This window comes from Benincasa hispida, chromosome 4, assembly GCF_009727055.1.
Source record: "Benincasa hispida cultivar B227 chromosome 4, ASM972705v1, whole genome shotgun sequence".
NCBI classification, from domain to species: Eukaryota; Viridiplantae; Streptophyta; class Magnoliopsida; order Cucurbitales; family Cucurbitaceae; genus Benincasa; species Benincasa hispida.
The window spans coordinates 26,260,415-26,286,465 of NC_052352.1; the positions used below are offsets into that span (position 1 = coordinate 26,260,415).

The window sequence follows — 26,051 nt, forward strand, 5'->3', positions numbered from 1 at the left end:
TACGTCGAGGTTCCCTCAACTCTTAAGGTGGAACCAACCTACTAGATAAACTCCCATCAACAACTCTTGTTGATATAGCAGGCTCTTCAACAACTCTTATTGAAGTTTCAGTAGTTTCATTGGAAAGCTCATGCAACACGACTTTGATTCGTGGACTGTGCTCCCTTATATGATCCTCCTCTAGGAAAGTAGCGTTTTTTGAAACAAACACCCTATTTTCCATCGAATCATAAAAAAAAACCCCTCGTGTACCTTTGAGGTAGCTACAAAGAGGCATAACCTCAACCGTGGTTCCAACTTCTTGGGATTAACCTCAAGCACGTGTGCAGGGCAACCCCAAATGCGGAAGTGACGTAAACTAGCTTTACACCTCTTCTATAACTCTAGAGGTGTTCTTGCAACACTCTTGGAGGGAACATAGTTAAGTATGTATACCACAGTCTCCACTACGAAACCCCAAAACGAGTCCGATAAGGAAGTGTAACTCATCATCGAGCAAACCATGTCCAACAAGGTCCTATTTCTCCTCTCCGCTACACCATTTTGCTGAGGTGTACACGGCGCTGAGAGTTGGGAAACGATTCCATGTTCTATCAAATAGTCCTGAAATGTCGAGTCCATAAACTTTCCACCTCAATCCGATCGAAGTGTTTTGATTCGTCTATCCAATGCATTTTCAACTTCAGCCTTGAACTCATTGAACTTTTCAAAGGATTCAGACTTCCGTTATATAAGATAAACATACCCGTACCTGGAGTAATCATCAGTAAAACTAATAAAATACTCGTAGCCACCTCGGGCTCGCACATTCATAGGACCACAAAGGTCAGAATGTACTAACTCAAGAGGCTCCTTGACTTTATAACCTTTTCAAGTAAAAGGTCGTTTAGTTATTTTACCCTCAAGGCAAGACTCGCATACTAGTAAAGAATTTTCTTCTAACTCACTTAGAAGTCTATTCTTCACCAATCTCTCAATCCTATTGAGATTGATATGCCCTAGACGTAGATGCCAAAGTTGGACATTTTCTTTTGGAGAAATTCGTCGACATTTTGATTGAGTTATAGCAGTTTTATACAATTCAGTATTATAGAGGGAATTGATGGCTAATGGCCTTAGCATATATAAATTCGATTCCAGATTTGCATTACAAATAAAAACACCATCTTTATGAATAAACACTTTATCCACATTAAAAGAGATAGTATATTTACATTGCAATAAACACTTTACAGAAATTAGGTTCCTCTTAAGTTCGGGAACAATATATACATCATTCAAAATAAGAAACCTATTCTGTAAAGTTAACTAGAGCCCTCCCACTGTCACAGCTAAGACGACGTGTCTGGTGCCTACTCGCATCATCATCTCACCAGTCTCCAGCTGTCGCCAAGATCTAATCCCCTGAAAAGAAGAACAAACATAGTTAATGGCGCCCAAATCAATTATCCAGGCTGAATCATCATTCTCCACTAAATAGGTTTCAAGTACAAGTAAATCATATTTACCTTTATCGACCTTGGTCTTAGCCTTGGCTGCTTTCCTCTCTTTCAAATATCGAGGACAGTTCCTCTTCCAGTGTCCATCCTGATTGTAGTGGAAACATTTTTCCTTTTCAACCGGTGGATGCCCCCTTGGGACGACAGACGGTGGGTTAGCAGGCGCCTTCCCTTTTCCCTTACTACCCTTCTTCTTCTTCCCCTTTACAGAGTTAGAAGTAGAAGGTGCAGACTTCGTTCCTGAGGTCCAACCTCTATGGAACGTCCTGGAGGATGAACCAACATTTGTCTCACCCTTCTTCATCTCCTTACTTTTCAGTAAAGATTGGTAGGTCTACAACTCGTTGAGGAGAGTTGTAAGGTTATATTTCATTTTGTTAAAAATCACATTGCTAACAAAGTGCAGAAAGCTCTCCGGCAAAGAATGCAAGATTATGCTAACCTGGCTGCCCTCATCGATAGTAGATCCATTCAACTCCGCCATATTAAAGTAGACCATTATGTTAAGCACATGTTCATGAATAGAGGTTCCTCCTTCCATTTTGGAGTTGAATATATATTTAAGAGCCTCATGCATAAGCTATTCAGACAATTGTCCAAACATCCCCGCAGGGACTCCATGATCTCACGCGCTGAGACCATAGACTCATGTTTCTTGGCCAAGACTTCAAAAATACTTTCCAAGATGTAGGCTTGGGCCTTCTCATTCGCCCTTGCCCATCGCTCATATGCCTCCCAAACATTTCAAGTGGCATTTGGAGCGGGAATAGGAGGACAGGCCTCTATGAGAGTAAACATGAGATCCTCTGATTAGGATCATCATGATCATATGTTTCCATATTGCGAAATTATCGCCAGTTAGTTTTTCGACGCTTAACAAAGCCAACGTGGTTATTGCCATTTTGAAAAAGAGTTATTGCTGAAAATACGAACAAACCTTTATCAGATTTTGCTAAACCACTTTCCAATCAGTTTTGCAAAATAGTTTCAAGTACCCTAAGTTATAGACTTCTATTTTGCAATGATGCCCCAGTGAGGCAGGACAAATGTCACCGGTGGGGTGATCAGATACCCCTTCGCTGGGATGAGACATTCTCACCATTAGGCAGAACCAACTCTTAGAACTGAACCTAACATCCACCATTTTTTTGATCCAGAATTGTTAACCTTTAACAATTTCGTATAAGTGTAACCCCTCGCTTTCGGTGCCAGAGTCCCACCCTAATGAGCCCACCATATGGAAAAGGCAGATTAGGACAAGATACTAAGTTACCTTATCCTCTTACAGGAGATCAAATAAAGAGACACACAAAACTTCCATCCTTTAGGGGGATACTCCCAGGATGCCTCGAGGCGATGCGTAGTAACTTTATTCAACCTAACGATGGAAACCGAGGGATATGCTATCGCACTTCTCACTCTAACTTACTATGAACACTCTCTCCATCCACCTTGATATTGACCTACCCAAACACCATCCATTAGGGAGACACGCCAAAGGTGCCTCGAGGCTGAGGGTAGATCTCATGGTGTGGACTATTTAGGAGAAACGTGAAAGGTTTAAGTGAAGCATCTTATGCCCAAGTACCTCCCACTGAATGTTCTACCTAGCACTTTCCGTCTTTTTAAACTCTGCTCATAAACAACGTTTGTCTATGAAATATGAACAAGTTCAAGTAGTCACATTTAAATATTTTAATGGACTGTTCTTAACTTGCATGCAAGCATCAAATCTATCTAATTCACCTTTCCAGGTAAGTTCCCAGGTAGGGATGTTACATTTCCGTCAACTTAAATACCCCAGCCTAGACAGAACCCATCTTAGACAAAAGGTCCCTTATAGATAGATTTGCTACATTTTAACTTTTTATTAGTCAATTTAATCCTATTAAACTAAATAAAAGATTAAGACCTTAGGGTTGCTAATCATATTAGAACCGTGATCTTAGGTCTATATGATCCAAGTTTTAAACATTTTAAAACATGAATTAAACCTAAGTGAGCATGCATGTCTTTCTTATTTCTTTAGTTCTAATTTCTCTTTAACTTTTAAAAAGAAACAACTAAAAAAACATTGCACACAACGAGGTGTTTATAACAATTATAAAGTAACATATGTGTCATGCTTCATGCAATGTCCGGTCATTACTATACATAACTTTTATATAAAGCGTAATAACCAAGCAAACATGCTATCATTCATCCTTATACTATAACAATTATAATATAAAGATGATGCATGTCAACGCTTTTTATGCATGCATAAATATAACTTTTATATTATATGATGCATGACCATGCTCTTACATAATTAAATCATGCTTCTCTAAATTATAACAATTACAATAAAGAGATGATGCATGACTAATGCATAACCTAAAGTGGGATTTACTATATGTTCATACCATACGACATATAAAAACCATACATCACATATAATAAATTAAGGATTAATGGACCGAGATGAGCCTTTACAAAAAATGGGAATGAAATAACCCTATCTATTACATTTTCCATCGAGCGAATCGGGTCTTGAACCGCCAGGAGGACTCCATCGTGTAGTAAACGCCGAAGGTAGACGATTGCCCAACACGCACTAGACAATAGACGCAAAAAACTAAACGGTCGCATAGACGACAACGAGGCTATGAAGCTTGATCGTCTATGCGATCGCTTAACGCGGCGACAGGTAAATGATTGACCTTGCATTACTAAGAAAACGTTTAGTCAGTAACTAAGCGATGAAGCTTGCTGACCTAAACGATCGTCTAGTACGCGTATGCGTTAAACAATACGTGAGCATCCTGTCGTCTACACGACCCGATACTCAGTGATCGCTTACCTCATCGTCTACACGACGCAATCAACCTTTGATCGTTTCCTTCCTCGAAGAACTGCAACACTTGCTCCAATTTTGTTCACGAACGACTCAAAACTCAAATAGATTTTGAATTACAAACTCGATAATGATTATCAATGCCCAAAAACGCAGAGGCCTTTACAAACAACCGCAAATGTAAAAGAATTAAATCAAACCGAGGTTAACATCCATGAAAACATCCATTACTCCGCACATCCACAGTAATTTAATAAATTTAAACAGGGCAGACATGCACCCACCAAGAATGTATATGTAATTCGTTGCAATAATGAAATTGGAATATCAGAACCTGGCTCTAATACCAATTGAAGGAACTCTTAACGAAGAACATCCATGAGCGCATTCGGATCTTTCTGATTGCACCGTGACCGAAATACAACATATACATTCTAACAGACAGTTATGCAATTTACACTAATTATAGGCATGCTTTGAACAATAAAAAAAAAAAAAAACAAAGGGAAAGAGTTCTCATACCAATTGAAGACCCTCTTCAAGCTTGGAACTCTGACGCAGCGGAAGACCTTTACACAATCTCTATCGCCCAGCAAACAAGTTGTCTTTAGCAGCATGAACTATCACGAACAAGTGAACAGCGGCGAGGACGACACCACCAAAATGAAGCCCTTGGTATTCTCGGAGTGAGAACCCAAAGTGTGGTCTTTGGTGTGTTTGGTAGAGGTAGGAGGAAGAACAAATCGTATAGACGATAAGCAAATGGGAGAGAAAGGGAAGCTATCATATAGTTAAATGTTTATCATTTAGAAGAAGCTACACGATCGTGTAGGTTTTACTATACGATCGTTTAGTAAAAGGTGGACGATCGTTTAGAAAAACATGGCACACTATGCGATCGTTTAGAAAAGCTAAGCGATCGTTTAAGGACTAGCATTCGATCGTTTAGGCGCGAGATGTGCGATCGTTTAGGCACTGAGTGACTATCGTATAGGCTCTTGACTTATGCAATCGTATACGTTTCCACACAGATGTCAATTTTTCGAATCTTTGTAAAAAATGAAACTAAATTTCATTTTATTCTTCGGTTACCATAACCGAAGCGGCTACTCCCACTAACACACGTCCGAGAGAAATTTTAGGCCAATTATCATATAATTAACCAATTTAATAATTAATAAATATAATTATATTATATTCTTACCCTATAGTTTGATATCACATATCTACTATAATAATTTCTCCTTTACTTGATATAAATCATATTTATATCTAATTTCCTCCAAAATAATGTATCTCATACATTTAGCCAATTATATCATATATAATTAACTAGTCCAATTATATCATATATAATTAACCAGTCCAATTATATCATATATAATCGAACTTCCTCTTGTCAATTTGAACATTTCAAATTAACTCAAATACTGATTCTCGACTTTATACAAGCTACCTAGGGGACCTAATGGACCTGTGGCTCGAAGCTCCAACGATTCGTGAATAGCTGACTAAACTCTTTAGCCACGAGAACTACCATCCATTAACTGTCAGGCATTCCACTAAAGACCAACAGTTGAACTCTTCTTACCACAGATATATTTCTGTGTCCATCGGATATAACCAATCATGAGTACGATGACCCTTCACAGATGCTCGTAAGTACAACTGGGTCAATTTACCGTTTTTCCCCTGTAGTTACATCTCACTCCTTAAGTACCACTGATTCCTCTAATGAACAATACAATATAGTCCAACTATGTGTGAACACCTCTCGGGCCAAGAGAAGGTGTGTAGCGTCACATCATTCAAGCCCTGGAATCAGCCCTTAAGGGAGTTATCTATCTATTTACCCTGCTTTGGGGAAGGAGTGAATTCCTTGTGTAGCTGAGTTCCCAGCTCTCAAATCAGATGAATCCCCAAAATGGTAAGTTTGAATCGGCGACCTAACCACTCGCACCCATACAAATCAAAGGACTGCCTTCCATGGCAGGAGTTCCCAACTCACTCAAGATTAAAGTCATGTTACCTATGGTCATCCTAGTCATCCTAGTGAAGTGAAGTCTCTGTCATGAACGGTGTTATATAATGACTTTGGTGAAAACATATATTCTTAATAAAGAAGTTAATTTGAATCTCCACTATATAGTTAAATTATAATTTATAAGGATTCCAAAGATAAGTAATGTGTCTAATTTCGTCCAACAAATATTTATAATCTTTTCTATAAACTACAAGCCACAAAAGTTATTGTGAAAAATTAAATCCTTATAATATTTTCTATACTATACAGGTCGATGACAAACGTTGTTGTAAACAAATTAAAGTGTGTTGATTAAAATTTAAATTTAAAAGGTGTGTTGATTGAAATTATAATTGATTCTCAATCTGCTTTCATTTTTGGAGTTCTTGCAAATCTTAAGTTTGACACAAATAAGGTCTAAGATTGTGTTGAATGAGAATTTTCCAAAAAAATGTGTATATAATTTTTATTAGTATTGCAACCAAAAAAATTTGTCATTAAAGTCACTTTTAGGAACTATAAATGGACATCGAGTAAATAATGTTAACTCAATGTTTGAAAATAGGAAAATAAATGTTCAAGAGATTAGCATCTTACCATTTTGTTAAACAGAATTTTGGATAACTAATATGAAGATGCTGAACCTAACTCAACCTACATATTTCATAAATTCACCACCAAAAATCAGTCTAAAAGAAATACTTCAACTCTAACCAATAAATATTCATAAGCTTTATATTACAACTTTCAATATCAAGATAGGGTTAATAAACTCCTCATGAAGCAAAAAGATGAATATCATTCTTCAATTGTCAAATTGGATTGGGGATATTGTTTGAGATATAATGGTATATACTGTTAAATATCTAATATGTTTCAGTTATGCCCATGAAGTTTAAAACCATCATATCTTCATATGGTCTCTTTTAAGTGTACTGGATCTACAGTTCCTCTCTCTTCTTCCTTCCCACTGACATTATTTAGAGAAACATGTTGAATTTAATCACTCAACCAAATTCAAGATGTTCCTTTCTTGACATTAAAATTGTGATCATTTTTGGAAGAACTGGGCTTGATGGTTAGAACTAGTCCCAACCTCATTTTCCCATTGAAATAATGCTTTAAAATCTAACTTAAGTTCATGTTTTTCTTTTCAACAAAGAATGCATCCACCCTAAAGTCCACAGACAGAATCTAACCAGGAGTTCATGATTTTCAATCAACATGATTCAACATGCCTTTAATCATTAAAACTAAATATCACATTCTAGAACTCAGCTCTTCAGATCACATTAATAAGCATAATTTAAATCTCTTAAAAGTTGAAGCGCACCTGAAAGAAAATCTTTGTCCGTGTCAGGAAGGTCAGATCAGGTGAGACGGAAACAACTACAAAGCAATGGTCCTTATCTTATTCTCTCCTGATATCTAGCAGAAGAAAGACAGACTTGTACACTGTAATATTGCATCATTACCACTAAAACATTTTATACATCATGTAAAGGAGCAATCAGCAAATTCAAATGTCCTTGACATTTTAAACATGATATACAGCCAACGTATGTGAAGAAGGAAAAACTAATGACTAGCTCTGTGGTTGAGGCTCAATCAAAATCTGCAGCATAATTTTACATTCTGTCTTCCGTAACATCGTCCAAGCAAATCCCAAACCAATTTATCCCACAGTCCATTTTATGGCTCCCTTCTCTGATTACAGAAAACACAGAGTTCCTCTATCCAATTCACAAGCTGTTTCTGAAAATGGTAGCAGACTCTTAAAAGGTAAATACATAAGCAGTTTGCAATATGAACGACACAACTAACTGACTCAATAACAAATGTTTTGCAAGATTTATGCATAGATACAATGCAACGTGTTAAAAGAATAGAGTGGACTGGAAATTTAAGCATTTCGGTTCAACCAATACATGAAGTGCAATTCATCCAACAAAAAGTGAATGTTAAAGGCATAAGCTTTGACAGAATATGACTAGAAATAAATGCAAGGAGATTATAAGATCTACACGCAAATACAGGGCAGACAAGACTTTACCTTTTGCATAGAAAACCTTCACATGGAGGTTTTAGTAAGGTCCAATATAAACGAAAAGAGATTCAAATATTTTAAGTATTAGGAATATTAAGAATTTAAACGTAAAATGAAAATTGCTTTTATTTTTCACTATTGCAACACAAGACAATGGAGTTCAAAAAGGCTATTAGTTATGATTTGGTCACAACTTGAATAAGCCTTTTTTTTTTGTGGATCAAACAAGGTTATATTACAAATTCAGTCTCCACATATAAAGTTGTCTAATAGTCTTGAACTTCAAAAAGTGTTGATAGATTCACTGAACTTTGAATTCTGTATCCAATAGATCTCTCAATTTTAAAAGTGTCTACTGGTCCTTAACTTTCAAGTTGGTGTTCAATAGATCTCTTAACTTTCAATTTTAGGTCTAATAGATCAGTGACCTATTTATCGTTTATTTAAATTTGCAGACATACCAAACACAATTTAATGTTTAGGATCCAATTAGACATAAAATTCAATTTTGTATTGATTAGATGAAATTAATTAATTTATTAAAAGATGTGAATAATGTCAAGGGCCTATTACACAAAATTGAAAGTTGACTATCAGATACATAATTAAAAGTTCAAAGATCTATTAGACACTTTTTAAAGTTTATGAACGAAATCAAGTTCAAGGACTAGACTAAATATGTAATTCAACCATCAAATAATCTCCAGACTTCATCATGTTCATCTCGTTTGAGCAGAAATCATTATTACACCATGATACACCAAGGTCCATTAACCAATCCTTGAGAATCTAGATATTCTATAATAGCAGCAGAAGCTTTTACGACAAAATTCTTTCTTTAGATGAGAAATCATATATTCGGAAAATAAAAAGATCATGGAACAGCCTAAAAGCCAAGGGTTTGCCACCCCCGCCAAGAAAAACACCTAATACAAAAAAGGCTTCCAATCTAGGCAGACCAAAACAAACTGTGGTTTCCATGAGAAGAAAAAAAGGAAAAAAAATCTGTGGGTTCCATCCATGTGGTTTTCAGCAACTGTGACAAGATTCACTAGCACAATAAAAAATCTAGAAATGGCAAGACTTGAAAAGAGACAATAAAGGTGCAACTTACATCAAAATGCTGAGCATAGGGCAATAGTTTTTTCCCTCATTATGAACATCTACAAAATTTTGTAAATACAGGCAGCAGGAGCCCCTCATGTTTCAATGCTTATTAAACAACTTCAGATGAAACATTAGCAGCCAAAAGCGTTCCACGAAACCCTTCCTCAGTATGTTGCACGTTCATTTTGGGATCAGAAAGCTCATCTGTCCATGACAACAATCATACAAGTCAAGAACATTAATGATCAATTTTTTAAAGATATAGCTCCAAAATTATTGAAAACCTATGAGAATGCTAAGAAAGCTGTAAAATACAATGCCATGATTCCAGGCATGGATGGCAGTAAAACGTATTACTTTGTTAGAAGATCATGGTTCGCTGCAGTAACAGACTTGGACAAAATAACAGTCACTCACTGTCTACAGTAAGCCATCAATGCCCCAAAAAAAATCTATAAATGCAGATGCTTCCACTTACATAATTGTGATGATTGATGAAACTAGATTAAGAGAGGCATGTTATATCATTGATGGGTCCTCGGTGAATAGAGCTTATCCAAGAATTCAGTGAGCAGGCAACATACAGAGTTAGTATATCTAAGTGCACCTAAATGAAGAGCACTTCATGACAATGGCCAACCCCAAATCTGGATTTATTACCATTACACCTTTCCCTTCCCATAGGAATGTTTGTTTCTAAGTTATTTTTCAGTTTATTATTTTCCCTTGTTTCCGTGGTACATAAATACTGAAAAATATCACTTCAAACCACATCAAAACAAAAGGAGAAGAAGTTGCATGATTTGACTGATGTTTTTCAACTTGAATTATACAACTTTGAGCAAATAAAATGTGATTACCAGCAATATCTCGATGCTCATGAATCTCAGAATCCATTACCCATAGTTTGTCTCCAGGAAATATATTCTTGTCCGCCAAAGTATCAGTTTCTCCATCAATTATCCTATTACCTTTGCGAAGTATCTGGTTTTCCTTCACAACCTGCAGAAATCAGTTTTCTACTTGAATTCAAAACATAAAACATAATAATTATTTTTCCATTTTTAGTTGGTACATATTTTCAACTTCTTTTTTGAATCATGAAAAGTTACAATATAAACGTAACAGACTGCCTTCAGAGGTTTCCAAAAAGACATCCTGAATAGTATTAATTACATTAGGGGAATTAGTATTAGAAAGAGCACTCCAAGAAGTTGCATTATTGCTCATAATCAGGATTGTTTAACTTTAGTTGTTGGGTTGGGAAATTTTTCCAAAACTTGGTTCACCAAAATGCAAGTTCAAAGAGGGGGAAAAAAAAAAGAAGAAGAAGAAGAAAAAAGAAGAAAAAACGAACAAACAGGAGGGAGGGAGTGGTTCTCCAGACCTACAGTAACTGCCTATGTACGGGAAAAAATCTAAGTTTTCCCCACATAAATGTCTTAAAAGATCGAAAAAAGTAGACTATCTCTGGTTCTGTAGGATTATCATTGAGGACCTCGTGTATCTTTAGTCATAGGGCTCACCTCTCAAGACCCTTGCTTTTCTGTCAGACACTCGGAGTGTATTCTAAACTACTTGACTTTCAGCTTATTTCCAAATCAAAGCTACTTGCTCTAAACATGTGAATCAACATCAAATAAAACATAAATAAATAAATTAAATATTTAAGCACACTATTCAAGCATGGAGCATGAGAAATAGTTTCAGCAAAGCAATTCACAATCACTATATGGCATCTGTTCTGTAAAGCTTACCCCAAAACATTCCCATATCATCATTTTTAACTGGTACACTGATGTCGAACCAGAAACTTTCAGATTCACAAAATTCCCTGAATTTGTCTTCCTTGCACGCTTTGAGATTCGGCGATCTGGATCAACAGTAGACTCGGGGGCTTCCAAAATTGATTTTGGAGCTTCCTTCCCACGGGAAAAATATACACAAATATCCTCTCCAGTATAATTTAGTTTCTGCATTAGCTCGCAGCTTTCTCGTTCTCCTATACATTCTTCACATATCTGCTCCATCGACAGACCATTCAGGACCAATGAAGCAAGCAAGATTTTTAGTATTAAGACAAGAAGTTACATATCACAAGTTAGTTGAGAAATTCAACCCATTTCATATCTAATCCATAACAATTTTCTTTCTTTAAAACCTATCAATATATAATTAATAGATGATATGTATTGAGAGAAACAGAAAACTTCTTCTTAAGGTCAAAGAACTTCTTCTTAAGGTCAAAGAAAGGGGAACAGATCATATTATGTATTTACTTCAAGCTTTATTTAGTATCTAGCCATTAGTTTGTAATTCAATATGCAAAGGTAAGAGAATTTGACCATATGATCAATTGCCTTTGCCACTACTTCTTTAAAGATAAAAACCGATCTACTAAGTAGTTTCTCGAGAACGTTAATAATGAAAGGATTAAAATATTGAATCTTGTGATTTCAGTGCTGCCACCAGGGGGAGAGCACCAACTCATTGTATAAGAACTGTTGGCAAAAAGGATAGGGGAGGCAAGAAAGCTCCTCGACCAAAATGGTTATACAAATCTTTAACCATAAATTTTACATGCCATGGGATCCACCTCTCGGTTCCAAAAATTCTTTTCAGCCAAAAAAATGAAAATTTTCAGAAGGAAAGCTTCTAATGTGCTTGGCTAAGAAACTTCTATGAGATATTTGGTTGTAGTAATTGAAAAACTTTTTGAAATGTTTTAAGAAGCCTAAATTAATTTTTGTAGTTTGTTTGTTTAATAATTTCTTCTTAGTGTTTTCTCTCTAAAGCTATAGCAAATATTTCCTCCACCTGTTCAACATGAATTGAAGAGTTATTCATGAACTCCTTAGGCCCAGGGCTTGGAGGATATCTCATCATCTCTCCCTTCTGTATATTTCATTTTGTTTGATGAAAAGCTTATCTTTTATTAACAAATATTACAATTAAGGGGCTCAAGGGGTCGATGGAGGAGCTATTCTTCCATTTGCCCCTTCATAGGAAAGAGTTGTTTTTGTGGCAGGTTGGGAAGGAGTTGTTTCTGTGGCAGGTTGGAGTGTGCTGTCTTGTGGGGCTTGTGGAGCAAGAGAAACAATCAAATTTTCATGGGTAGGGGAGATTTCCAAATGTGATGTTTGGTCCTTTTTAGATCTCTTGACCTCAGTGTCTAGATTTTTTTTTTTTTTTTGTAATTATTACTCGTTAAGTCTTATTTTACTTGATTGGAGCCTTTTCTTGTAGTTGACTCCCTTTCTGAGGGCTTTTTCCATTTTTATAAGCCTGTGTCTGCTTTAATATTTTTCTCAACGAAAGTCGAGTATTGTATTGCAATTAAATAATAATAATAAAGAGAGAAAAAAAAGTCCTAGAAAATGGAAGATTACCTCAGGATCGGTCTTAAGTAGAAATTGTTTGAAGTCCCCATTGTTAACTTCATCATTGGAACAGAGATCCTCTTCAGTCATTGTCTTCTCTTTGGAGGATCCATCCATATCATTCCCTACACAGCTACTTGACTCAACCACGGCAGAGATGCCGCATGCCTCACTACCTTCCCACTCTTCACAGAAAAACTTCCAGTCGTTCTCTGAAATGATTGTTAAAACATCTGCCTAAAATTGAGGGAACAAAAAAGAAAGACGTAAAAAAATATGAAATGTAAAGGGAAAGGATTGGTTTTAAATTCATAAGATTTATAGTCACATGATTGACCATGAATGAGAGTAAATTTCAGAAATTGTGTAAAAGAAGTTGCAGTGTATGATTTGAGAAAAGGAAAAAAAAAATCAATTTTGACACCAAAACTTGTCGAGTTCTATCTTAAATCTTCAACTTTAAAGAGTGTTGCAATTGACTCTTTGACGAGTTCTTGCTTCAAGTACCGTAAAGAAAAGTTCTCTTATATGTTCAATGAACTTTAACACTTATATACATTATGAAATTAATAAAATTTTAGGGAAGAATGGGATAAGAGCCCTTTTTTTGTTGCCAAAATTTATGAATTTTGGCAAAGTTACTTAATGGTTAATTCGTGTATGGGTCAAAGTTTTTTTTGTGCAAAACTTTATTTTACTAAAAGTAATGAGTTTATAAAGATTCTTTCACTATTTTTGTCAAAATTAGTGGGCACGTTAGCAAATTTTGAAAAATGGGTAAAAATTTCAACACTTGTTTAAATTTAGGGGTCCAATTTGATTGAATTGAAAGTTTAGGGTGGTCCAAATTGATACAACCTAACAAGTGTCAAAAATTAATTTTTTCCCCTCAAAACAGAAAAATATTTAAAACATTAAAATAATAAAGAAAAAGTAAAAATAAAAGAACTCGAACATTATAAAACAACATTTCCAAATGATTAATAATAACTGAACTCAGAACTATGTGGTGTCTATGTAATCAAATAATTTTCGAAGACCCTATGGCTCAACATGACCAAAGCTTTTTAAAAAATAAAAAAATAAAAACAAAGTTTTTATTATCAAAAGAAGTTTACAAAAAGGAGAGATGAGGTATACCCCGCATGACACACCAAATGGTTACAAAAAAGAAGTCCAACTGGTGACAATCTGAGAGTCGTTATAGTTCCAAAATAATTTAGAATCACTATACCAAGAAGAAGCAAGTATGACAAGATCTCAAAACACCACCCTATTGGACTCATGGTTGTTGAAGATTCTTGAGTTTCTTTCAAACCAAAGTCTCCAAAGGAGAGCAAACACCCCACTCCACTAAAGCATCTTTGCATGCCCTTTAAAGGGCGTACGACCAATGAGCTGAGGAACAGCTTCCAATGCTCTAATATGGAAACTCTGGTTGGAAAGGAATACTCATTTTTTCAACAACTCATAGGACTCTTTTGCCTCCCTGCTTTTTTTTTTTTTTCTTTTTTTGGTATCGATAGTGTTCAGGCCAGCTTTTTTTTGCTTCCCTACTTCACTAGGATTCTTTCTGTAGATTTATATTTATATTGGTGTTGTTGTTTTAATATTTTCTCGATTAGTCTCTTTATACTTTTGATGACCAAGTGGAAGAGCTTTCTGTGACCCTCCCACGGGCTTGTGGGCTATTTTCTCTCTTTTTACCTTTCATTTATATATGATCTCATTTCTTCCCAAAAAAATAAGAAATAATATATATATAAAAGTAAAATAAAATAAATAATGTTGCAAGGAAAAAAGATTGTTCAAGAAATTTCTCTAAGATATAAAGAAAAGATATTGCATTCAAATAAACTTGTGCAGTATACTTACAGCGGACTTCTGCTGCACCGTACCACGTTTGCAGATCAGCTCAGGAGGTCTTTCAAGGAGGCGTGAATGCTGCATCCAGATGCATGTACATGAGTCAAATTAAAGCAATCATTCCAAAATTAGAAGAAAAACAATTCACACGAGCTCAAGCTAAGAGAGTAAAAGATCTGAAACATTGTATTTATAAAAACTATCTTGATTACTTTTTACTTGTACCAATAATTCGTAAATATATGAATCTTTATTATCTCCATGATTAATAGATTTATATGATAAAAGATTGTATATTTATATTTAATATTATCTTTTTTCATCAAATCCTCATTTTTGAGGATTGAATGCACCCCTATAGTCCCATATTTAATCATTCCTTTATGTCTTACATGAACATACTTTTTTATATACAATAATATTCTCTAATGTATCTTCGTTTCAGTTACCCCGGCAAAGGACCAAAAAATATTGAACGATCTAATATTAGAAGGGATATGAATATAATGAAATTCCTTGATTGGTTCTTAAGATAAATTATCATAAGATCAATAGAAAATATTTAGAACAATGCTTCACAATCATAGTCAAATTGAGCCAGAAGAATTTCCTTTCTTTAAGCTAAGGTATAAAAATTTGAATAATCAAATAACACCATGCATTCTGAATGCTGCCTAAAAATATTTTACTGGACGGACAATCAACAATCGAAAAAATATCAAGTCAGTAAGTCACATTACCTTTTCACACCTCAGAAAATTGATCACGCCATCCAAATTTTCAGGCTTCTCTACAAATGAAGCACTCTTTCCACTTGCATTGATGTAGTTTCTCCACTTTGAAAGCCATGACGTAGGCACCAAATAATACTTGCAAGGCAGAGAAAGTGGAATGAATTTTCCAACGGCTAATCTTTCGTGATTTTGTCGCTGTTTAAGCTTCACTCCTCTGAAAGATAAAACAGGTTAGGTCATTCTTCAAGCAAATCAACTAAAAAGTTCACTTGAACATAATGAAATGACCTTATAGAATCTTCCATAACTGCCACTTCAGATAATTCCTCACTGCACAGAGAACATTGTATTGCATCTGAGGGAAAAGTTGGAACCCCTGTAGGATCATCAGGTTTTACAGCTAATGCATCTTCATATATGAGAAGCCAGAGATCTTCTGGAACCAGCACTCGCTTAGCTCCAGCAGCTTGCTCTGGCAAAAGTTGTCCATGAGGACACTTGATTGAGGCCGTTGGTTCAGCATCAGCTTCAGAAGGAGCATCAAGAATTTTCCTTTTAACCCACTGTTGCAACCTACAAGTATGATAGAGAAGCATGAATGATATATATGGCTGAACAGTATTAACTCAGAGATCAAGGAAACTGCATAGAAGTTTTAGACACAGTAACAGACAAAAGCACTATGGAGGGAAGTGATTGTGGTGGCTCAATAGGGTTAAACTTTAGGTGACTGATGGTCTACTTCTTCACCTCCTCAATTTCTGTACAGGTCCTCAGATGGAGTATGGACATCTTCAAAATGAAGAGGCTCCTTGCTCACATAGTCAAATTGGTGGTGAGTAATGAAGATAATATTTATTTTGGGAGGATCTTTTGATTGGCGATGCCTATTTCTCTACCACTACCTAGAATTTATCCTTTTGATGAACAGCAAGAATCTCCAATCAGTCACGTCTGGAATACTGATTCTTCATTTTGGGGAGTCAAATCTCAATGGAAACTTGACAGAGAAGTTGCAAAGTGGTTTCCTCTAATGAAGATCGTGAACGCTTCTGTCTTCATCACTTTCAGTTTCAGGATTGAAGGCTTTGGCTCAAAAGACTCCACAGCTAATTCCAGTTGCAAGCCTATTACAACATAATCCAAAGTCGATTGTCAATTTTTTCAACAGGATTTGGACAAATTCCTATCCAGGGAAGGTCAAGATCTCGTATGAAAGCTTCTTTCGGATAGCACTAATACTCGTGATAAGGTGCCAATGTAAGAATACCAAAAGATCTCTCTCTCCAAACTGACATACTGTGCAATAAAACCAAAGAACTTAAGACCACCTTTCATCTTTTCTTTGATGGCTTCTAAATTATAGCACATATTTTTTATTCTTTCAATTGACACATGGTTATTCTCAGAAATATCATTAACTTACTGTATATATTGTTTTGATGATAAAACTTTCAAAGCTGAAGCCAAGACCATCTGGATGAATCCAAGTCATGTCCACTTCCTTTTGGATTTTATGTCTTTAAAGAAACCATAGAATTTGTTTACTGAGATGGTAGATTGTTTTCTGTTTTGAGGGATCGTATTGCTCTTTTTAACTCTTTCTTGATCCATCCAGACATTTTTGTAACCACAAATTTTCTTCTTCTCTCTCGGTTAATTGGAAGGTTTTAACTGCAGCTTCCAGAACTCAAGTTGAAGCTTTCGTCCACCCTATTTTGTTGCAATAGTTTCTTCCTCAAAATAAAGTAATACACAAGCTTTCAAGATAAAACAACTACAGTCGTGAGAACAGCAAAATTTCAGGTAAGAAATGAAATCAACATATAACAAGGCCACAGAAGTTCAACACTCAAGCAAGAAGCAAGTCCAATTTTTAAGAAGCATCACCAAAACAGCATGACAAGAGAACCCAAGAATTTTGAAACAATACCATGTCCTAGAAACAACATATGCTCCATTTGGATAATTGCCCGAAAGTGCACTTAATGCAATTTCTTTCATTGATATTCTTCGGTCTCTGTAGCTGTCAGCACAAACTACATTTCGAGCACCAGCAATAAGGCAATCCATACAGATATCTTCATTCGTCAGTTTCGGGCCCCCATCATACTAAATTTTACAAGAATGCAAAAATATTAGTCAGCCATATGAAAAAAAATGAATTCAGTGCTAAAAAGAACATCAAGAACAATTTAAGTACCAAGAATCACACAAGGATGAAATCCTAATTCCAAGGAGAGATATACCAATGCGTCAAATTCTATATGGAACAATTGAAGCATATACCTTGGAGAATAGCTTATCCCAAGCCTTCATGGACAATCTCTTTATGGAGGTTACCTTTGACATTGGAACTTTTCCGTGCAAACACTGTATAGGTGAATTATCAAGAATGCTGCAAACCATAACAAAGTAAGGTGTAATAAATAAAAAGAAGCCAGATATCCCTGGGAGTTCTCAAGCAGTTGAATTGTCACAGAAAAAAAAATACAAAACCTTGAGGAGGCAATAATAGAAACATATGATTCCCATGCATTACTTATTTACAGCACTTAGCATCTCCCATACGGTTTTCTTTTTTTTATTTTTTATTTTATTTTTTATTTTTTATTTTTTTTGCAGTGCCCTTAACGATGGATTTAGCTGCCTAACTACTTTTTTATTAAAAAAGGGGGAGTGGAGGAGAAAGAAGCCCATAAACACACGATCATCAAGCAAGTGGAAAAGTAAATATATTATTTATGTACTTACGGTGGGGAGACCTTATCAGCCCATTGGCGAAGCCAGTCTATGGAAATCCAACAAAAAGGTTCCTCAAGTGAGTGAACAGGGGCTTCAGACAAAATTGATCGGACCTCTTGTCTCCGATCATTGATACAACCCAGTTCAACTTCCTTCTTTGATTCATATTCTTGGCAAGCTATAACATATGATTCATTTAAACTACTTATCTCATCACACAGATGTGATGGAAGAAACAGACCGTCCTGGAAATGAACCATGTTGCCTTCTACTTCTTTACTATTAACATTACAGTGAGTAACTCCATTTGTGGCCTTCCCCGTGCACCTTAAATTATACATCAGCATATAGGCATCATTAGATGAAAAGACATCAGTGGGACAAGGGACACCAGACTCTGTTGATTGCTGAAGAACCCCATTCGATGTATTCTCTTCAGCAGTAGCATTTACTTCTTCCTTGGAACCCAACGGAACAGCTAACTCAGTTCTAACAGATTTAGAATTAGCATTTGATGATTTTTCTCCAAATGGATGATGACCTAATTTGGAGACGTGTTCGTCATCAAATTCCCACCACTGCCCTGTAATTTCATCCTTGATGTGAGCTATGTAATGGCCACTGTTGACAGCAGTACCTTTATGAATCAGAACTGCTGACAAGTCATATATTGATTCAGACTGAGAAGACTCAGCTAGCCTCTCCCGCATATCCAACACTCCAGGAAAAGAAAGTGCAGATGTGATTTTCTTCTTTGTTGTAGTCTGCTGACACAAAGCAACGATAACGACCAAAAACGCAAAGGAAAAGTTAAAATGGAAATAAGCAAAAATCAACAATATGAAGCAAATATCATTAGTCAGATCTTTTATTAACATATCACAATTTTGAAAACCAACGAGGAAGTTCAATAAATGGTCTATATTTGACAGAATGAATCAACGTGAAAACACACATTATCTGGTGATTACTTCTCAAATGACATTTAGCTACTGACAGCTAATTAAGAGATGTGATGATTTTCAGTACCTTTGGAAGAAAAACACATCGCTTAAGCTGAAAATTTAGAACAGGGGGCAATGTACGTAGCTTGATACTGCGAGTGGCATTAACTCTGGATTTACATGACTCACAAAAGTATTGATTATCACCATGAAGCTCTTCCACACTAAGATAATCATTTAAACTTTCATTTAAACTTTTCAAGCCCAGAACATTCAACTCCAACTCATAGAAATCCTCCATTTTGGAAGAGGCTTCTGAATCTTTTCCGCACTGTGAGCACCTAAATATGAAGCCAAGATATCATTGTCAACTTAAACTTAAATCAAAGAAAACCAGTGAACAAACTTTTAGAGTTTTTTTTCCTTTTGATAAGAAAAAAAAGACCATATATTGAAGAAAATGCCATACAAAGAGGGGAGATGAGAAACAATTTGGGAGGTTCTTTTATTTCCCCTAGAAAGAAATGCATGAGAATCTAACTTCACCTTGTCCCCCAACCCTAGTCCTACCAACATAAACTAAAGAGATCCAAAAAAAGAGATTTCCATAATAAAAATAATAGTAAGCAGGTCTCTAGAGGAGAGAAAATTTTCAATTCAATAATATCACATCCTCCACTCATTTTTACTAATGATGTGATCAGGGGCACCATCATAACATGAACAACTACAACTAGTTCATCACCATGAAATGTTGGAGCCTCCTAAAATTCAGAATGGTTAGGAAACTGAAAGAAAGGACAATAAATCAATAAATCAATGCTTTGTGCATAAAATCAATCAGTAAATTTGGGGCATAGCTTCATAAGAGGCATAATAGACTTTAGACTCGCTGAACAGAGAATCAGCGACCAATAAATTGAAAATTGAAAGGAAGCAGTAGCTAGAATCCAAAGTGACCATATCCTTATCAAAATAAATAGGCACCAAGTGGTATATTTCAAACTAAAATCACTGGTTCAACCAACGATTCTAGCCAAAAACACACAACATAGATTTCTTACATGCATAGCTAACTAGATCAAAATAAAGAACTGACCATCAAATTAATCATACAATAGCGGAAGAAACAAATATGATACAGACTTACAGTGAACAATTAAACTTAATAGCATACAACAGTTTGAACTTGTCAAAATGGTACGTTATTCGAATATGGATAATTTACATGATGAAGGTACATAAGAGATATGAAAGAATCTATAATCAATCAATCAAAAAGTGAGAGAAAAGAGAGTTACAGTACAATAAAGCAATCAAAATATTAATTAGTAAAGTTATTCAACTAAACATTGGCAAAACAATTTCTACTTACGTAGTTACATGAGACACGCTTCCACGAAAAAGATCTTGAACGACAGTTTTTGCTTTAGAAACCTTTGAGTGACTCAAGCAATGCTCCAGTAGAGAAAGAAGCAAAGTCAGGAACTCATGACTATCCTGCTGGACTCCATTATCTAACTCCAATGTTTTTATGAAAGGGAATGAATCCACAAAAGCCATTTTACTGGCATGGAGGAGAGCAAAGAGTCGTACAAGCTGATCCAGAACTGGATTTTGTTTAAGAACATCTGACTCCACAGAAAATATGCCTTCCCTGAAGCACTTGTTCATGTATAGACACTGAAGGATGCTATTGGCATAGCATGTTGCACCAAGATTTGTAAGACCAGCAGGAAAGTCGGGAGAAGTCCGTTGATCCTTGGAAGGATCTGAACCAAGAGCCTGCACAATTTCTGAAATCTTTTGCCATAGTCCAACCTTCCGGCTCCCAGTAGGAGGTGGAATCAGCCCACAGAAACAATTTGGGTTATCCTTAGTATTCAACCGGCATCCTTGACAAACTGGCTTCCAGATCATATAGAGCTGGTTGATGTCATCGTTGGTTATTGTCCCAGATGAGTGAATTTTCCTGTAAATGATTTAGCTTGATTGAAAACTCCTTAATACAGGTTACAAATCCGTGCAACAAAATGGAAATCAAAATCATTATTACCTCAATAAATCAGAGCTGTTATCAGCATTATCCTCTTGTTTATGCCTTTTGTTCTTGCTACGTGTAGTCGGTCGGCTCATCTTGAAGAAAAACTAATTCTGAATACAAAAATAACACCATTTCAACTCGTTGTAGTATTCATAAAGTAGAATGACATCTACAACACATTCCGATTCACGACAACCAACAGGGGTGCCAAATATTGAACGTCCCAATGCTTTATATAAATATGGAAACTTATACAACCCACCAAACCAATCTTGGGCCGAAGTTATAAAGGAAATAAAATGTTAAAAATAAGAAGAAGAAGAAGAGAACTGCCAGCCATATTCCACTTCTACTGGCAAAAATAATCGTCCATGTCAAGTCACGAAATGTACTTTGAAATATATGATCATTTCACGAAGTTAATCAAAACTCTGCTAAAGAAAATAAAGAACACACAGGCTTAAGTTCCTTAACTAAGTCGACAGTCTTTCAATATTTCTAGAGACTCATAAGCATAACAAAATACATGATCTTCTAATTTCTTTAACTGGGGGAAAATCCTTTAGATAAATAACTTCCTTCAACCATGGATGTCCACTGTAACAAAATTAACAATGAAGGAGAAAAATGAAGCACCCACATAAACAAAACAAACCTACATCGAAATAGAGTCCTTATAAAGAACCCCCCATCCATCACCGAGTAAATTTCCCGAAAAAGTACAGATGAAGATAATTTCCATTGGCAAACACAACAACGCCCACAACATTCTGTAGTTCAAAATTAGGGGGGGAAATACGCAACAATCAAATGACATAGAAATTGACTAAAAAAAACGAATAGGGATTATTGCCCACGAAGAAAAACGAAACAAAACCCACAAAGAAAAAAAAAACAGTTACAATAAAAGAGTGAAAATTATCCTAAGAAAAAAGTTGAGGGGTTTACCAGGAAGTGGAGAAGCTTGGTGTGAGCTGAAGGTAGAAGAAGATCAAAGACAGAACGACATGAAATTAGGAGAAAAACAAGAGCTCTGTCCCGGTGATTGGAGATTGTGGGCAGCAATTGTTTCGATTAATCTGTGAAGAAGATATGTTGTGCCATTGTTTAGAGTGATTAAATTATGAGAGGAAAAAATAGTGAAGAGAAAGAAAAGAGAGAGGTTGCAGGGTCTGTAATGGGTGAAGGGTCAGACGGGTCAGAGGAACAGAACGGACTTCAGGAAGAGAGAGAGAGAGTTTGAGAGGGACAACTGTAAATTTATTTTCTATTTTCTATTTTCTTTTATAGACTTAAATTTCGGAGCCTTCGAAACATCGGGTCGGGTCGGGTCGGGTCGGACGCTTACCGTTTCACCGTCTTAATATTTTTCTTTTTTCTTTTTTCTTTTTTGTTACATATACGTCGGCTTTTGATTTCCAAATATAGAGAAATTTATCCAATCAAATTATGACGACATTATTTTATGTGTTTCTTATTTCACTTTTTTTGTTTTTTAGTTTAAGGGTTTATTTTTAAGTTCAACGAGAGTCGGAGAGGTCTTGAAACTCGAATCTTTTTTAGCTCCTAAATCAATTATATGTTCATGTTCATATTTTATTTGTAAATAAATAAATCGATAAATATTTGTTTTTGTAATTTTAAGTTATAGTTTGTTGATTGAAAAAACAAAAAATGAAGGAGGGTGATGTTATTATTAAAAGAAAACTAAATAACTATTCTCTTGTAACATTGAATTAGTATGTGCTTTGTTTAAATTTTATGGTTTTAAATAAAATACATAATTTACCAACGACTGTGTATTTGAATGTTGATATATTGAAATGTGATAAACGTTTAATTTTAAATATTGAATATATTGCTCTTATACCATGCTCCACGTGATCGGACTAAATAAATTTGGCAAGTTAATAAAGACGTTGACGGATTTATTATTCAATAAATAATATGTCATTTTTAGATTTATGTCGTTGATTTTTTTCAAAATAAAGAAAATAATAGAATCAATCGTATTCGTTATATTATTTCACTTTTTTTTAGTTTAGGGTTTTTTTTTTATATAAGTTCAACAAGAGTTTGAGAGATTTTGAACCATGAACTTTTTTTGCTCTCAAATCAATTATATGCTCTTGATGGTATTTATATATTTTATTTGTAGATAAATAAATCGACAATTATTTGTCGTTGTAATTTTAAGTTATGGTTTGTTGATTGAAAAAATAAAAAATGAAGGGGAGTAATGTTATTGTTAAAAGAGAAGTAAATAGGTATTGTTTTGTAACATTGAATTGGTGTGTGCTTTGTTTAAGTTTTATGGTTTTAAATAAATTACGTAATTTATCAATGACTTTTGTATTTGGACGTTGAGATATTGAAATGCGGGAAACGTTTAATTTTAAATATTGAGTATATTGTTCTTATACCATGTGTCTACGGACTAAATAAACTTGGTAAGTTAACAAAGACAATGACGAATTTTTTATTCAATAAATAATAAGTCATTTTTTTATTTATGTCGTTGATTTTTTTTTTCAAAATAAAGAAAATAATAAAATTGATTGTGTTCGTTATATTATTTCACTTTTTTTTAGTTTAAGGGTTTTTTTTTAAAAGTTTAATAAGAGTTGGAGAGATTTTGAACCTCAAACCTTTTTTGGCTCTTAAATCAAAATTATGCTCATGTTAATATTTATATATTTTATTTGTAGAATAAATAAATCAACAGTTATTTGTCGTTGTAATTTTAAGTTGTGGTTTGTTGATTCAAAAAACAAAAAATGAAGAAGAGTGATGTTATTGTTACAAAAAAGAAAAAAAAAAAAAGAAAAATCAAATAGCTATTGTCTTGTAACATTGAATTTAATTTTTATGGTTTCAAATAAATTATGAATTTTATCGATGACCTTGTATTCAGACGTTGAGATATTGAAATTCGGGAAACGTTTAATTTTAAATATCGAGTATTGTTCTCGTACCAAGTTCCACGTGATCAAACTGAATAAACTTTGCAAGTTAATAAGTCATTTTTTAGTTTGAGGGTTTATTTTTTAAGTTCAACAAGAATTGGGGAGATTTTGAACCTCAAATCTTTTTTGGCTCTTAGATCATTTATATGCTCATGTTGATATTTATATATTTTATTTGTAGATAAATAAATCAACAGCTATTTGTCGTTGTAATTTTAAGTTATGGTTTGTTGAATGAAAAAACAAAAAAAAAAAAAAAAAAAAAGGAGAGTGATGTTATTGTTACAAAAAAATAAAATAAAAATCAAATAGCTATTGTATTGTAACATTGAATGGGTGTGTGCTTTGTTTAAGTTTTATGGTTTCAAATAAATTATGAAATTTATCGACGACTTTGTATTCAGACGTTGAGATATTGAAATGCGGGAAACGTTTAATTTTAAATATTTAGTATTATTCTCATACCACATTCCATATGATCAGACTGAATAAACTTGACAAATTAATCAAAGACATTGACGAATTTGTTATTCAATAAATAATAAGTCATATTTGGATTTATGTCCTTGGTTTTTTTCAAAATAAAGAAGATAATAGAATGGTCTGTATTTGTTATATTATTTTACTTTTTTTTTTTTTAGTTTGAGGGTTTGTTTTTTAAGTTCATCAAGAATTTTAGAGATTTTGAACCTCAAAGTTTTTTTTGGCTCTTAAATCAATTATATGCTCATGTTGGTATTTATATATTTTATTTGTAGATAAATAAATCAACAGCTATTTGTCGTTGTAATTTTAAGTTATGGTTTGTTGATTGAAAAAACAAAAAAAAAAAATGAAGGAGAGTGATGTTATTGTTACAACAACAAAAAAATAATAATAAAAAAATAAAAAAATAAAAAAAATCAAATAGCTATTGTCTTATATCATTGAATGGGTATGTGGTTTGTTTAAATTTGATGGTTTCAAATAAATTATGAAATTTATCGATGATTTTGTATTCAGACATTGAGATATTAAAATGCGGGAAACATTTAATTTTAAATATTGAGTATTGTTTTCATGCCAAGTTCTACGTGATCAAACTGAATAAACTTGGGAAGTTAATCAAGACGTTAACGAATTTGTTATTCAATAAATAATAAGTCATTTTTGGATTAATGTTGTTGATTTTTTAAAAATAAATAAGATAATAGAATCGCATGTATTCGTTATATTATTTCACTTTTTTTTTTTAGTTTTAGGGTTTATTTTTTAAGTTCAATGAAAATTGGAGAGACTTTGAACCTCAAATCTTTTTTGGCTCTTAAATCAATTATATGCTCATGTTGATATTTATATATTTTATTTGTAGATAAATATATCAACAGCTATTTGTCGTTGTAATTTTAAGTTATGGTTTGTTGATTGAAAAAACAAAAAAAAAAATGAAGGAGAGTGATGTTATTGTTACAAAAAAAAAAACTAAAAAAAAAAAAATAGCTATTATCTTGTAACATTGAATGGGTGTATGGTTTGTTTAAGTTTTATGGTTTCAAATAAATTATGAAATTTATTGACAACTCTGTATTAAGACGTTGAGATATTGAAATATGGGAAACGTTTAATTTTAAATATTGAGTATTGTTCTCATACAAAATTCAACGTGATCAGACTGAATAAACTTGGCAAGTTAATCAAGATGTTGACGAATTTGTTATTCAATAAATAATAAGTCATTTTTTGATTTATGTCGTTGATTTTTTTCAAAATAAAGAAGATAATAGAGTCGTCTAGATTCATTATATTATTTCACCTTTTTTTTTTTTTTTTAGTTTGAGGGTTTATTTTTTAAGTTCAACAAGAGTTGGAAAGATTTTGAAT

General features: G+C 34.2%; 1 protein-coding gene across 3 annotated transcripts; it reads right to left on the reverse strand.

The window, feature by feature from the left end:
* Nucleotides 1–7,645: 7,645 nt before the first annotated feature.
* On the reverse strand, nucleotides 7,646–22,491 carry LOC120075498 (ubiquitin carboxyl-terminal hydrolase 26). 3 transcript variants are annotated; one of them, XM_039028946.1, is made up of 15 exons: nucleotides 22,174–22,490; nucleotides 21,238–21,335; nucleotides 20,557–21,107; nucleotides 19,267–19,522; nucleotides 18,247–19,001; nucleotides 17,782–17,890; nucleotides 17,426–17,604; nucleotides 15,781–16,065; nucleotides 15,499–15,706; nucleotides 14,768–14,836; nucleotides 12,902–13,129; nucleotides 11,270–11,533; nucleotides 10,373–10,514; nucleotides 9,520–9,716; nucleotides 7,646–8,113 (listed from the first exon to the last, which is right to left on the reverse strand). In XM_039028946.1, exons 3-14 carry the CDS (start codon nucleotides 21,099–21,101, stop codon nucleotides 9,622–9,624), a joined length of 3,135 nt encoding a protein of 1,044 aa, XP_038884874.1. In that variant the 5' UTR covers nucleotides 21,102–21,107; nucleotides 21,238–21,335; nucleotides 22,174–22,490; the 3' UTR covers nucleotides 7,646–8,113; nucleotides 9,520–9,621. The 3 variants fall into 3 exon arrangements, with proteins under 3 accessions (XP_038884874.1, XP_038884873.1, XP_038884875.1); XM_039028945.1 differs by having other exon boundaries at nucleotides 20,557–21,153; XM_039028947.1 differs by lacking the exons at nucleotides 7,646–8,113; nucleotides 9,520–9,716; nucleotides 10,373–10,514 and having other exon boundaries at nucleotides 11,395–11,533; nucleotides 12,902–13,104; nucleotides 20,557–21,153; nucleotides 22,174–22,491.
* Nucleotides 22,492–26,051: the final 3,560 nt, after the last annotated feature.